This window comes from Apostichopus japonicus, chromosome 18 (assembly GCF_037975245.1).
Source record: "Apostichopus japonicus isolate 1M-3 chromosome 18, ASM3797524v1, whole genome shotgun sequence".
NCBI classification, from domain to species: Eukaryota; Metazoa; Echinodermata; class Holothuroidea; order Aspidochirotida; family Stichopodidae; genus Apostichopus; species Apostichopus japonicus.
Window position 1 is genome coordinate 19,357,709 of NC_092578.1, and position 13,918 is coordinate 19,371,626.

The window sequence follows — 13,918 nt, forward strand, 5'->3', positions numbered from 1 at the left end:
ATAAAAAAGTGTGATTACAAAGCAGTCAACATCAGATCTGAACTAAACAGACTAGAACAGTGTGGTTATAAAGCAGTCAACATCTGATCTGAGCTAACAAACTATAAAAAAAGTGTTATTATACGAAGCAGTCAACTCCTGATCTGAACTACACAGAATACAACAGTGTGATTAAAATGCAGTCAACATCTGATATCTGAACTAAACAAATTAAAGCAGTGTGGTTATAAAGCAGTCAACATCTGATCTGCACTAAACAGACTAAAACAGTGTGATTATAAAGCAGTTAACATCTGATCTGAACTAAACAAACTAAAACAGTGTGATTTAATGGATTCAACATCTGATATCAGAATTAAACAAACTAAAACAGTGTGGTTATAAAGCAGTCAACATCTGATCTGCACTAAACAGACTAAAACAGTACTGTGATTATAAAGCAGTCAACATCTGATCTGAACTAAACAGACTGAAACAGTGTGATTATAAAGCAGTCAACATCTGATCTGAACTAAACAGACTGAAACAGTGTGGTTATAAAGCAGTCAACATCTGATCTGAACTAAACAGACTGAAACAGTGTGATTTAATGCATTCAACATCTGATATCTGAATTAAACAAACTAAAACAGTACTGTGATTATAAAGCAGTCAACATCTGATCTGAACTAAACAGACTGAAACAGTGTGATTATAAAGCAGTCAACATCTGATCTGAACTAAACAGACTGAAACAGTGTGATTTAATGCAATCAACATCTGATATTTGAATTAAACAAACTAAAACAGTACTGTGATTATAAAGCAGTCAACATCTGATCTGAACTAAACAGACTGAAACAGTGTGGTTATAAAGCAGTCAACATCTGATCTGAACTAAACAGACTAAAACAGTACTGTGATTATAAAGCAGTCAAATTTCTGATCTGAACTAAACAGACTGAAACAGTGTGGTTATAAAGCAGTCATCATCTGAACTGAACTAAACAGATTAAAACAGTGTGATTATAAAGCAGTCAACATCTGATCTGCACTAAACAGACTAAAACAGTGTGGTTATAAAGCAGTCAACATCTGATCTGAACTAAACAGACTAAAACAGTGTCATCGTTCAACATGGTTCCCCCGTCAATCATGATAATGATGTAAACTCAACAGATATCCATGGTTACCCGTGTGAACAAGAATAGTTTTTAAAGTAAGTCAATATTATCATAATACAGTCAAAACGGAACAGTTAAAAGATATTATCGTGGTTCTGGGAGTTAGTGAACCGTGATATAGAAACCTGGGTGGGTGTTCAAGAAACAACAATGGTACAATAGTTCGTTTCAAAACTATTTGGTTGGTTATGTATTGTGTAAATTCTTTAGCAATGACCATTATACGCATACAATTCATGTCCATATCCTGTTAACATAGTCTTTAGCCTATCCACGCATTATAGAACCTACCCGACCTTGACTTTGTATGAAGCCTACTACAGTGCATCTGCGTGGTCCCTGTCAGAATAAATGTACGCGGGTTGTCTCTTAGTAGAAGATAACATACACCTTGTCTTCTGATTGCGTAGAAGGTGTGGATTCGATGATGTTTCATTTGAAGTTTATTCTTAGTCTGTATGTGTGTGTAAGTTGTACACTTTTTACGGTATCATCAGGCAATCCCCCAGTGTCTCGATGTGACGAATGGAATAATGACGTTATGGATTGTTGCAATGGCGACTTTGAAAGTAAGATATCTTTAACTCTTCGCCGTAGTTTTTAAGACTTCGATATTCTCAGTTAAAGGTCTATGTCCTACTATGACAACTTAAAGAAGGGTTGTTGAATAATGTTATTTTATCTCCTTTTCAATGCGTGTGAATATACTGCAGTTGTCTACATTGCCGGTTTTTGCATAGATTATATACTCGGTCTTTAATGCAGACATTCTCCTATAGTTTTGCCACCACATTAAAATCAATATGTAATTAATTAGAATAAAATTATGGAATTAATAAATATATGAATAAATCAATTTATTATATGAAACCTGAAACAATATGGAGGATATGAGCCTATAACAAAGTAATTTAATAAACTTCAAAGCAATAACCAATATGCTGAAATTTTGAGACGATTTTTGGCGATTTTTAAAGGGTATAATTGAACGTACAGATGTTGTAAAGATAAAGAGACTGAAAAGTGAGATAACACGCAGAGAAGCACTTAATAAATTACATGTTTTATTGTCGATATGTTAATTTATCTAAACCTCATATTTCCTCACCTTTCATATTGCTGTAAAGTATCTGGTCCGGTTCTATACCAAAGATATTCTAAACATATAGGCCTATCGCGGTTATTCTTTAGAAAAGGGTTCTTAGACACATATTATGCTGTGCACCACGAAACTTAACCAGTCGTCTGTGTTGCTTCCTAGAACTTCCTCAAATTGCATGACCTAAATATATATGAGTCTAGTTACATTTTACTTTACTTTGAACAAACCTGCCTCCAAGTTCTTTTTCTTCCTTTCACACGTCAACCATTCTGTTCATAACGACCATACCAGACAATCTAGCCAACTTCCTATTGTTTTCGTTGGTAAAGATGTTTACAAAGAAGTCTCAAATATCGCTTTATTATGATTTAGAAGACATCACTGCATCATAATTATCAGTTAAGTCCGTCAGTTTCGCGCCTCCGAGGAAAGGCTAATTACTGCGATATTTTATTAATAATTATTATTTGGGTGCGAGGTATACGTTGTGGTAGGAGGGTGTGGTAGGGGAGCAGGTTTATACTTTTTGTTGCTGATTTTGTTTATTATTTTGTCTGCTTTCTCCGAGAATGCACTTGCTTTTCAAGCCCAAAGAGTACTTCCTTTCGCATCATTTGATTTTTGATATTAGAACATAAAACTATCTGTCATTATGTTTATATTTTGTTGTGGTAAAACAAGTAAATGAAATGATATATTACTCGCGGCGAGTAGTCAGAAGGATTGGGGTTTAAAAAAAAACACAAAAAACTACTCCTCTTCCAGCGGTCTTGTCATCAAAATCGCAAGTGTCATTATCGAATAAACGGTGAACTATGTGGCGGGTAATGAGGAGAGGGGGGGGGGGGGGGGATACGGTTTGCCAATCAAAGCCCGTTTGTGTAAGTTCTATATATCTACTTAATGCTGTTAATGTACCTTCCCCAGCCCCAGCCCCAGCCCCAGCCCCAGCCCCAGCTCCAGCGACCCTTCAACCTTGTGATTCTCCATATATGTATACCTAATAATATTAATATAATCCTAATGGTGTTTATGTTCATACTCTAGATTTTGTTGAAGATGCGTCAATAAGCGTGAATTACACGGTCGTAAAGCAGGAGAAGGATCAACGAATCCCGTGGCGTCTCGATGCCCACGTGACCTGGGACCATCCAATTGGAAACGGTATGTCGGTTTGCTAAAAATGAGAGTGAAAGAGGATCGCACTTTGATAGATCCACTGTAGCAGTTGCAACCAAAACTGTATCTGATTTTTCGTTCCTTTCTGTTGAAATATTCACAACCATAACTATATTTTATTTAATATATATATTATATATTATTTCTTTCAGAGACATTTGTGTATGCAGTTAACATGAACTACACCATCACTCCATTTCAAGCACTCCAAGGTCCTACCGTCCAGCCATTTCAAGGGACATGCCGAGAAAACCTGTACAAATACTTCCCTCCTACATCGTGTTTTATTCCTGAAGATGAAAACTGGGCAATCGTTGTAAGTAACAACGCTTTTGTCAACCTAGCAAGAGGGGACCTTGTGTAGTTGGCGAGGGGCGGGGGGGGGGGGAGAGGTTGGGGAGGGAGACGGGTAAGTGTCGGTTTATCAAATCGGTATGAATGAAGAGTCTATTGGGTTCCTCAAGGTTAAGAATCCCGTCAGCACTTCTAGATGGGACATACCAAGTTTCCAGTTTCGGGATAAATGGAGTGGGCGGGATGGTATTAGTTGGCACAGGGCACCAGAAGGTGAGAGACAACAGTATACTGTAATTTCGGCTCATTTACGTTGTCTTTAACCTCTTTTAAGTTTGGTGTTCGAGGACACCCGGCAGTACATATATGTTGGTGATTGCGCATTACTTTTCAACCCTGTAAACTTGAATGCGATTTGCGTTACACGTATGGCGTTCCACACTACAAGGGGCAGTATCTCTTTGGGATTGTTCTCGGGTTCTGTCTTTGAATTTAGTCTTCTTCATGTTTTTTTTTTTTCTTGAGCAGAACGGAACATCCTTGACGGTGTCAAACCTCACGTTTGGTTTCCAATATCGATTCCAGATTCGTATTTTTGGCAATGGCAGTGTACTCTCGGCATATCTGACCTGTAACAGTGAGGAGATGTTCCATACTCCAGGTTCGTCAATCACGTCATCGATGCAAAGATGGCAATAGGGAAAGTGGAGCTGGGGCACAGGACAAAATGACGGTTAAACGGTTGATTGTTTTCTATTGTGAACCCAGCAACGTTCGGTTAAATCTTTTAGCGTTTAACCGGATACAGAAAATTCGCCCCCCCCCCACCCCACACCCCAGATATTTTGTATGCTGTAGTCTATGATGTTAAGTAACAATGTCTCTATATAATTTATATATAATAGATCAATTATGTTGTCTTCTCACATACAGATTGTTACGCGTCCACGAATGATGAAGATTTTTGCCGAAATAAGGGTAAAAAGTTTTCAAATTACGTAACATAGACAATTTTTATGTGCATGTTGTTATTTAGCAGTACGGTATATTAACTTACCTCTGAAGTTGCCTAAAGTGCTTCGCCTGTTGCATCACATTTTCTTCCAATGCTAACAAAGTCTCTTTGTATAGTATATCCCTTAAAGCTGTGTTAATGTATGTCTAGATCCTGTGTCACGTGTTAGAAGTTTTAGTACCGTCATGTTTCCGGGTTGTGCCACAATATCTGCAGGGTGAAAATTTCAGGTGGTCACTCTTCTGTTGTAAAGTAGACCTGGTACACACCTTTCCAGAACAATTCAAAAAAATCCAAAGTAGTATTCTTTAAATATTTCTCTTTATTTATCTAACAATATTCTATCTGACATCATCTTGTTTCTCAGCTACTGTACTAAGCAGTGCACCAGTTAATCTAACCGTTCCATCCGGAGAGAGGGAAACAAAAGACGACGGAGAAGAAATTTGGACCCTTTTATTAGAATGGAAGATGCCACTATCTGTAAATGGATACATACCATCGTACTTAATCCTAGTAACAAATAGGAAAGACCCTCCCACACCAAAGATTCTGGTAGGTTTTTTTTTTCTTTCTTTTTAATTGTGTATTTTTCGTTGCCTTGAAAACGGAATTATAATGACCATCAAAATAAATAATAATAAGAAACAGTTATCACAAAATAAAATAAATATCATGGACTATAAAAACAAATTCTTGTAAATATCAAGGCACCTCTGTAGTACTAAAGGATATATTTTGTCTCTCCCCGAGTTGATTTTTATAAACTCGAATATTAGGTGACGTTCCGTTTGTATACGTGTTTTTACGTCAAGCCCGGTTTTAACAAAGACTATACGTGTAACATGTATTCCCTACCAAGTGTAGCGTATAGCATCCAACACTTGACGTATAACTTTGTCATAAACAGAAAATTACAGTCAAATTGTCTTCCAGCTCCATGCAGGCTCTATATTGGATGACATTTCTGAGAGAGTATCTTATCGATGCTCGACGCTATATGTCTAAGAGTCAAAATATAGCAAAATATAAAGATAATTAACCTATCTATTCCATTTTTGATCTCTCATAGAACTCTTCATTATCCGTGGATGGCCTGTTCCAGTACAACGTTAGCAGTGTAGTACGGCAGGAAGATGAATTTGAGATTCAAGTGAGACATCAGAAAATATTAAATAAAGCTTCTTGAGTTGATTTTGACAATTCTAATGCTAACATATTTCTAATGCTAAAATCCCATATGAATTCATTTAGTTTCACTAAATGGACCTTCACTTCAAACTAATCACGTAAAAATTGAACTCTTCGTGAATATTGTGTGTCTAGATGACAAAATGTTCGGAAAACCGAATTGAATGATTAGCTGTACTGGCTCGCTAACTTTCATATCAGTGAATTTAAGTGTTTCATGAACAGAAAAATAACTACATATGAAGTGTCCAATTTTATACACTAACCTTTTGTAAGATATTTAGATTTGGATACGTGTGCATATGAGTTATTTTATTAGTTTGCTAATAAAATAAATACATTATATATTACACATGGAGCGAAATGAGCTATCGCTTCGTTAACATAAATAATTATAAAGTATGCGTGTATATTCTTCCCCTTAGGTCACTCCGTTTGTTGCTGTATCAGCGTCTGTTGGGGCAATTGCAGGACCTTCAAGTATCATCAGGATAAACCCAGATAATCTTATAGGTAGGAACCGCCCTCCCCCACCCAACCCCCACCCCCTGCACGAACCTCGACTCAACCCACTATCTCTATGGAGGTTAATAGCCTTTACAAGTTATTGGTAGACGTTTGGATTATATAAATTAAAAAAAAAAGTTTAATTCTATGTCGCATTGAACGAAGATACTACTTTGTGTTCAGTTATGACGTCACATCTGTTTGTCTCAAGTTCCCCTTTTTTATACAAAACATGTCAACTTGAAATGAAAACGATGCAATGGAACTGGAGCAAATTTTGCCATGCAGGATGCTCAAGGTAAGGTATTAATCTTTCAAGAGTCACAAATTAGTGTACAAATTACAAAATTGTAATTTTCAAAACATTGATTTGCTGTTTGGGAACCTTGTGTTTTTTGTAGGAAAGGTTAATAAATAAACTGATGATAAAAATCTATTTTCAACTGTCTTTCAGAAGAAACGATACGTAAAGAGATAACTACGCCGCCTTCACTTGCAAAAACGACCAACAAGCAAGGTGAACCCTCTAAAATTGATTTACTTATTCTTTCCTGAAGGTTGTAGTGTCGGAAACGTTTCAAATATCAATTCGTGTGACAATGCATGTGCTCCTGTTTAATGGACGTCTAGATATGAATGTTTGACTTCACTAGGTACATTATATAGGGATTTTCCCAGACAATGGTTAACCTTTGGTGTGAAGATTATTTGAATTGTGGTATGGCCTTAACTCTCAGCATTATTCTACATGGTGTATATATATATAAATAAATAAATATATATATATATATATATATATATATATATATATATTTAGCGAGTTGCGTATAAGTACCTTCAGGAGCTGCTGCGCCAAGGGTTAGATGAGGCCCTAAAGCGAGCACCTAACACTTTGCAACGTAGTGTGCTGTCACGGTATACATTTTGTTTGTTTTTAAGACTCTGGGCTCGAGATTTTTCCCAACTCTGATACACCACATTGTATACAGTAATATAATTTATTGTTTCTAATCAACTTTCCGACGTCGATTTTGCCATTATTTTACTTGCAACGACTGAAGACGTTCCTGTTTGATTTTGTTGCCAGGTATCGTTTTTTTTACAGGTGATCCACCAGAAACAAAATCGATTTGGGACGACTTCATGTTGTGGTTCATCTTGGGTGGATCTGTCTTTTTTATCTTAATTATCCTCGCTATAATTACTGTCTCGGTTACAGTAGACAGACTATGTAAAGGAGTAGTAAATAAGCCACCAGTTGAGCGGTTTTTTCCTCACGTACAAGTTCACAGTGTTGATGAAGGTAAGTCTCCTGTTATATCGTCTTTGTTACAAGATCAAAACAGTTGTTACGAGCTGTGTGGAATTGGCCCTGGAATTTTGTTCCATGCCCTCCAAAAGTGGGACAAGATCTGCTATAGTTTCTTGTTGAAATTTTTCATTAAGTGGCTCCATACATTGCCTGTAGGTTTTACAATTTAACATTTGAAGCTGATATGTTTTTGAACAAAATGATGTGTACTTGAAGCCAACGGTAACTTAACATATCAATTTATTACAAACGTAAATATAGATTACTTTTATTTAAACAATCATTTTCTGTTAAGTAGAATTTAACTATCAATCTCAAGTCAAAAATTTACAAGACCCAGTTTTCTACTCTCACTTATTCTAAATATGAAAACACACACACACTTCCATGAATGCTTTACTGCACAGCATACATCGAAATTGTACCGTTTTAAAAGGGTCGACAAAACCTATAGGTGGTATTTCCTCGATTTAGTTAAAGTACCATTTTACTCCTTCTGTGTTTGTAGTTACTGAACGCAAGTATCGAGTAGAAGATGAGTTTAAGGATAAAGAAATCGTGGACTACAAACATATCGAGCAAGGCGAAATTCTTGGCAAAGGAGCATTCGGCATTGTAAAGAAGGGCAGAGCATTGTTGCCAGGGGCAACCATATGGACCGACGTAGCTATCAAGACACCGAAAACTACAGGTGATCTTATGCAAATACTTCGCTATGGCCATATTTAAGAGAGGGAGATATAAGGGATGGGGTGGGGGGGGGGGGGCAGTGAAGGAAGTGGGAAGTGGTGCAGTCACACAAATTACGATCCTGGTTGGAAAAGCCATCATGATCCAAAGCAGCAATACACAGCCATGATGTTTCGTAAAGTAACGATCAATGTTCGATCGATTGGGTTATTCTTGATATGCATTTAAATTACCACAAATACCCATAAAAAAAGATCATTTTAAGCTGTCAAACAATGCTTACATATAATATGTGTACGTTATTAAAGTTTTTAAAACGATGTGGTAATTTTATATGTACCTCCAACATATTTAATGTCTCTGTATCTTGTCAATATGGAAAGGCGAAATAAGGTGTTCGTCCTGGTGGATGGGGGGGGGGGGGGGGAAGGTGCCAACACTTTTTGAGGGGCAGTGGGACATGTGGCTTTGATTTGAGAGAGAGACACATAATGTGGGTACCACAGACCTTTCGGACAGAATAGATCTTCATTTACATTAAATACCACAACATTTTCTTATTTGAATGGTAGAACTATATTAAAATATTTTTTTACTTTTCTTTTTAAAAATAAGGTCAATTTTTTCATTTGAAATAATGTTAAAGAGTACTATGTTATTATCAACATGGTGCGCCCTCTTTTCATACGAAAAGGGACATATTTCGTTTTTCGAAGCGGAATCTTGCTTTCTTTCGTCAGTTAATTTTAACCCTTTGACCTTACGTTACAGGCTCATCATCATCATCTCAAGCTGGGATTATCGAGGACTTTAAGAATGAGATACGATTGATGATTGAACTGGGTAAACACCAACATATCATTTCGGTGCTTGGTTGTTGCACTGTAGAGGAACCATACATTCTCATTACAGAATATATGATGTATGGAGATCTACAAAAATTCCTGCAAAAGTGTTATGACGTAAGCTATGAATACATTTATACAATTCATTCATTGGAAATTGAAAATGTTTAAAAAGATTTGGGGATCACAGCTAAATTGGTCCACCTTTAAGACTCAAGATATACGACAAGTACAATCAGTGACGAGACCAAACAACAAACAAGGCCGCCGACAGGACAGGATTGAAATTGATAGTTGCATGGTGACTTCCGTCGAAGAGCAGAGTATACGTTAGCAAATCAAGAGAATTATTGGAGCAAAACATTTGATGCAAATAACGATTGTAACCAGAATATTTCATTTAAGAAAGCATCAAGAATCTATTAGCATATTAACCGCGGTTTAATGATATATCACGGTATCTTCAGGCTCGGATTGATATGTAAGAATTGCCAACTCTCCCGGTTTCATCGTGGGTCTCACCGTCTTTCAAGCAATCTCACGCTCTACCATTTTCGATGTGCCGAATATCTTGACAAAATTTGATTTTGATTTGTTTTCCGCCAAAATTGCGACCGGGGAAATAGGTCTCGCGTATATCTTTTACCTGCGTAAGGAACGTGAAGAAAACCACTTCTTTTCGGGATGTAATTTTATGACATGTTTTTGCTACTGTGTTCTGCAGCGCTATAGCACTATTGCGACAAGTATATACGTTGACTATATACACAGAGGTGACGTCACGACGTGTAAAAACCCCAAATGCACATGTGTCATGTTACTTTTTATCGCTTTCTTGCTATAGGTGGGTTTTTGCCCAAATCTCCCAATTTTATTCCCTTTATCTCCCAATAGTTTGGGATGAAAAATTGTAAAATCTCCCTATATTTGTGTAAGACAGTTTGGCAAGTGTATGCGCATGTTGAAAATTATATTTCGAAATCATGAGTTTTCTTAAATATGTTTGTTTGGTTTTTATTTGTTCACAGCAAACCAATGGCGATAGAGACCCAATTTACAAACTTGAGACGTTGCACCAACTGCAGATAGCTTTGCAAATTGCTGATGGAATGGTAAGCCCTTACTAAGACCTCTCCACCTTTGAAACACTCGGATGTTAACAGCAAGATCGGCATTACCTCTTCCAAACCCCTCACCTATAATGCTATACTGAACGACCACACTGATCACCAATTAATCAAACCTTTAGACATTTGTACAGCAGAGTGATAGATGGATTGTCATCTGCATGTCCCTCTGTCTCCACCTGTCTCCACCTCTCGCGTTCTCTCCCTCTCCGTCCCTCCGTCCCTACCTACCTCCCTGTCTATACTGAGCCATCTCTAACTCCCTGCATCTATAAATCACTCCTTTCTGCCTCTGTGTATGTTATTTCTATACAGAATTACGTGTCCTCTACTCGATTTTTCCATGGTGACCTCGCTGCTAGGAATATTCTAGTCGGAGAAAATCTTTTAGTCAAGATAACCGATTTTGGTTTAACCGATGATTTGTACCAGAAAGGGTATACCAGATTAAGTGACCAGAGACGCCCTATAAAATGGTATGGTCCAGAATCGATTACGGATAAGTACTGTACCTTGAAAACTGACATGTGAGTTGATGACGTTTTTTTCAAGTTTTTTTTTCTTTTCAAGTTTACGTTCGATCGAGCTGCACTGGGATATATGTGACGTCATAAGGCAGAATTGGTCTCATTATACCTGAATGTAAAAGTTCAATGCCGGATCCAGGGTTCTTGGAAGAGGACAATTTGTATATGACACAACAACTAAAATCCATTATGCAGGAAACAACATTTTTCTCTAAGTTGGATTATGTGGTTCGTAACTCGCTTAGGAGATAAACAGTTGTAACCACATTGGTTCCAAATTGGTTCGTCATGTCTAGCCCCCATTTATGCTAGGAATTCCAAATAATGGTTAATCCTGTTCAAATGTCAACAGTGTTTTACTGCCACTCCAAAAAACAATTTTTCGTCACTGAACATCCTGCTAAATACTTCCACACTTTTCGATTTCTTGGAATAACTGGCATGTTTAGAACACACCCACTTTTCACAAGTTTTGACAAATTTTGGCACTGTTTAAAGTTGGCCGAATTACTCACTGCACAAGCCGTACGATAAATGAATGAATGACGAAGTATTATTGTTAGTGGTTGAGATTACCACTTTTGTGGGTTATCATTGAAATGCGTTTTTGTTTCACTTTCTCCGCGCTGAAACAGATGGTCCTTTGGAGTCGTGCTTTGGGAAATTTTTACTTTTGGGAAACAGACACCTTACAAAGGTATGAGTGTCAATGAGCTTGTACATCGGCTGGTGAAAACCGATTACCGGTTACCGAAACCACCAAGCTGCCCACCTATCGTGTAAGTTCAATGTGTACACACAAGGGTTTTTATAGTATCAGTGTAAATATATAATATTCATGTAGCAGATATCACATGTCACTATTGCAGGGTAAACAAACACATTCTACGCTGATATAGTTAAAGAAAATACAAACTATGGAACGTTAAAAGGGACATTACTTTGGATACAGCTATAGATATGTACTTAGAAGTCATTGTGTGACATGGCTGTATACTGTTACGTATGAAATAACATTATTCCGTCCTCCACTATCAAGAAGTAGAAGAAGAAGAAGAAGAATAAATAAAGATGATATAAAGTATAGAGAAAGAGTTTCATGCTTTTTTCGTTCATTTTAATGCAGGTATACTGTCATGTTAGCCTGTTGGGCATTAGAACCGAGCAAAAGACCAGGGTTTGAAGACCTATACGACACTTTGCATTACATCATAAATGAAATTGGAGATCATACAAATTATATACTTACCGATTCCGAGGATGACGCCACCAAACCGTCTCTGAGACATTCTAGTTCATTACTGAGTCTCATATCATCCCAAGTAAGTATACATAGTCTATACATTGTAAATAATGATCATGCAATGCATATTATGCAATTCGTTACCGAGGGCGTGCTATTCCTCAGGACGAAACCCTACAGTAACAATATTATTGAAATTCCTGTGATAGTGAGTGAGGGCGCACTCGAAGACGATTTTTTTTCACAGCACTAGCGAAGGGACGTGCTATAGGTATACGTTCATCATATTGTCTTGAATAAGACTTCATTAGAATCTGTTATGAAGTACTTTCTCTTCATCATTCATCCTATACAGAGTGAATCAACTTATTCCACCTATTCAAGTCGACTTAGTAGCAGCACAGACAGTGACATAACAAGCGACGAACAGTTCTCTGATTGCTCTTTCAAAACCAACAGCGACTTTGCCGGGACTTTCGATCTAACCGTTATGGAACCCATATTAGAAGATCCAGAGATTTCCTGAATTCCTCGTTGCCCCGAGCTCTGTAGTTCTTGTCAGTTTCCACGCAATCTATTGAGATGGGATTAACTATCTAACGGAGGGAATAATTTTCCCCTTTGCAAATGAAAAGGCGGAGTGTATAGCCTAGTGGTTAACGCCGGCGTCTCCCAGTCATGAGATCCCCGGTTCGATTCCCCGCCGACAGCAATGTGTGTCGTCTGGCAAGGGTGTTGTTCAATAACAACTTCCCGACATGGACGTTAAATGGATGTGTGCCGAGAGATTGGCTTCGGTCAGCTTGCGAGTCTACAAGCCTCCATGGCTTCTTTCGCGAGTTCCTGCTTGCGGGAAGATCACATATACATACATACATACATACATACATACATAAGTGTTTCATTGTCTACGATCAAAATATCTTTTGATATCTCATACCCCGCAGCCACAAGTGAAGCACCGTTACACATATTGAGTTTGATAATAATAATAATGACATAATGTAAATACATTTGACTCTGTACTCAGTCTTTGCATTTTAGTATCATTTCAGTTTGATAGCTCGATGGGTTCTGATATTGTGCGACTCATACCCGTATATGAGCCATCGAGACGGGCCTTTACCCTGTAAATGTCTTATATGAATAACTTTCATGTAGTTTGGAACGATACTTATATAATGACAAAGATCAAACTGATAGAACAGTATTCGACTGATGTTATTTTCTGTTGGTAAAATCCCCACAGTATGATATGCAATCATGCATGGTGCAATAAAGTATAGAAAAATAACAAAGAAACCGAATGAAAAGAAAAAGATAAACAAACAGAAAGCGTTTATAAAATCGACAGTGCATACAACTTTATGAAGGTTATGTGTAGGTTACATGCTTGCGTGCTAATGGCGTGCAGGAATTGTTTGTAATCACTTGTAAAAATAGCCCCCAAACCCCTGAACTTGTCGCCGGGCGGACAGAGAGGTGAACGGAGTGGTGGTGGTGGGGGGGGGGGTATCTGCTTGTACTCTTTTTTCTTCAGTCCATTTGCTGTTTCATTACGACTCGGGAACGAATTCATAATATAGTACGCCACCACATAAATGCATACTGCTATTTCGCTGTTAATGATTCTACAGTACTATTCTAAAAAGTTACACAGGCCTTATATTACATGGTGACTCAGTGGCAGACTGGCCACACGGACATTTGGGCAATGCCCGCT

General features: G+C 37.6%; 1 protein-coding gene across 4 annotated transcripts; it reads left to right on the top strand.

Moving 5' to 3' along the window:
• Window positions 1–1,350: 1,350 nt before the first annotated feature.
• On the top strand, window positions 1,351–13,225 carry LOC139958404 (uncharacterized). Of its 4 annotated transcripts, none has more exons than XM_071955465.1 (17): window positions 1,351–1,732; window positions 3,313–3,429; window positions 3,597–3,760; window positions 4,267–4,399; window positions 4,672–4,716; window positions 5,121–5,308; window positions 5,826–5,906; window positions 6,370–6,457; window positions 6,906–6,968; window positions 7,557–7,754; window positions 8,272–8,454; window positions 9,225–9,415; window positions 10,327–10,410; window positions 10,741–10,952; window positions 11,588–11,731; window positions 12,079–12,274; window positions 12,551–13,225. In XM_071955465.1, the coding sequence occupies exons 1-17, from the start codon at window positions 1,588–1,590 to the stop codon at window positions 12,719–12,721; spliced, it is 2,403 nt and encodes an 800-aa protein (XP_071811566.1). In that variant the 5' UTR covers window positions 1,351–1,587; the 3' UTR covers window positions 12,722–13,225. The 4 variants fall into 4 exon arrangements, with proteins under 4 accessions (XP_071811566.1, XP_071811565.1, XP_071811567.1 ...); XM_071955464.1 differs by having other exon boundaries at window positions 6,909–6,968; window positions 7,539–7,754; XM_071955466.1 differs by having other exon boundaries at window positions 6,909–6,968.
• The last annotated feature ends 693 nt before the right edge of the window (window positions 13,226–13,918 follow it).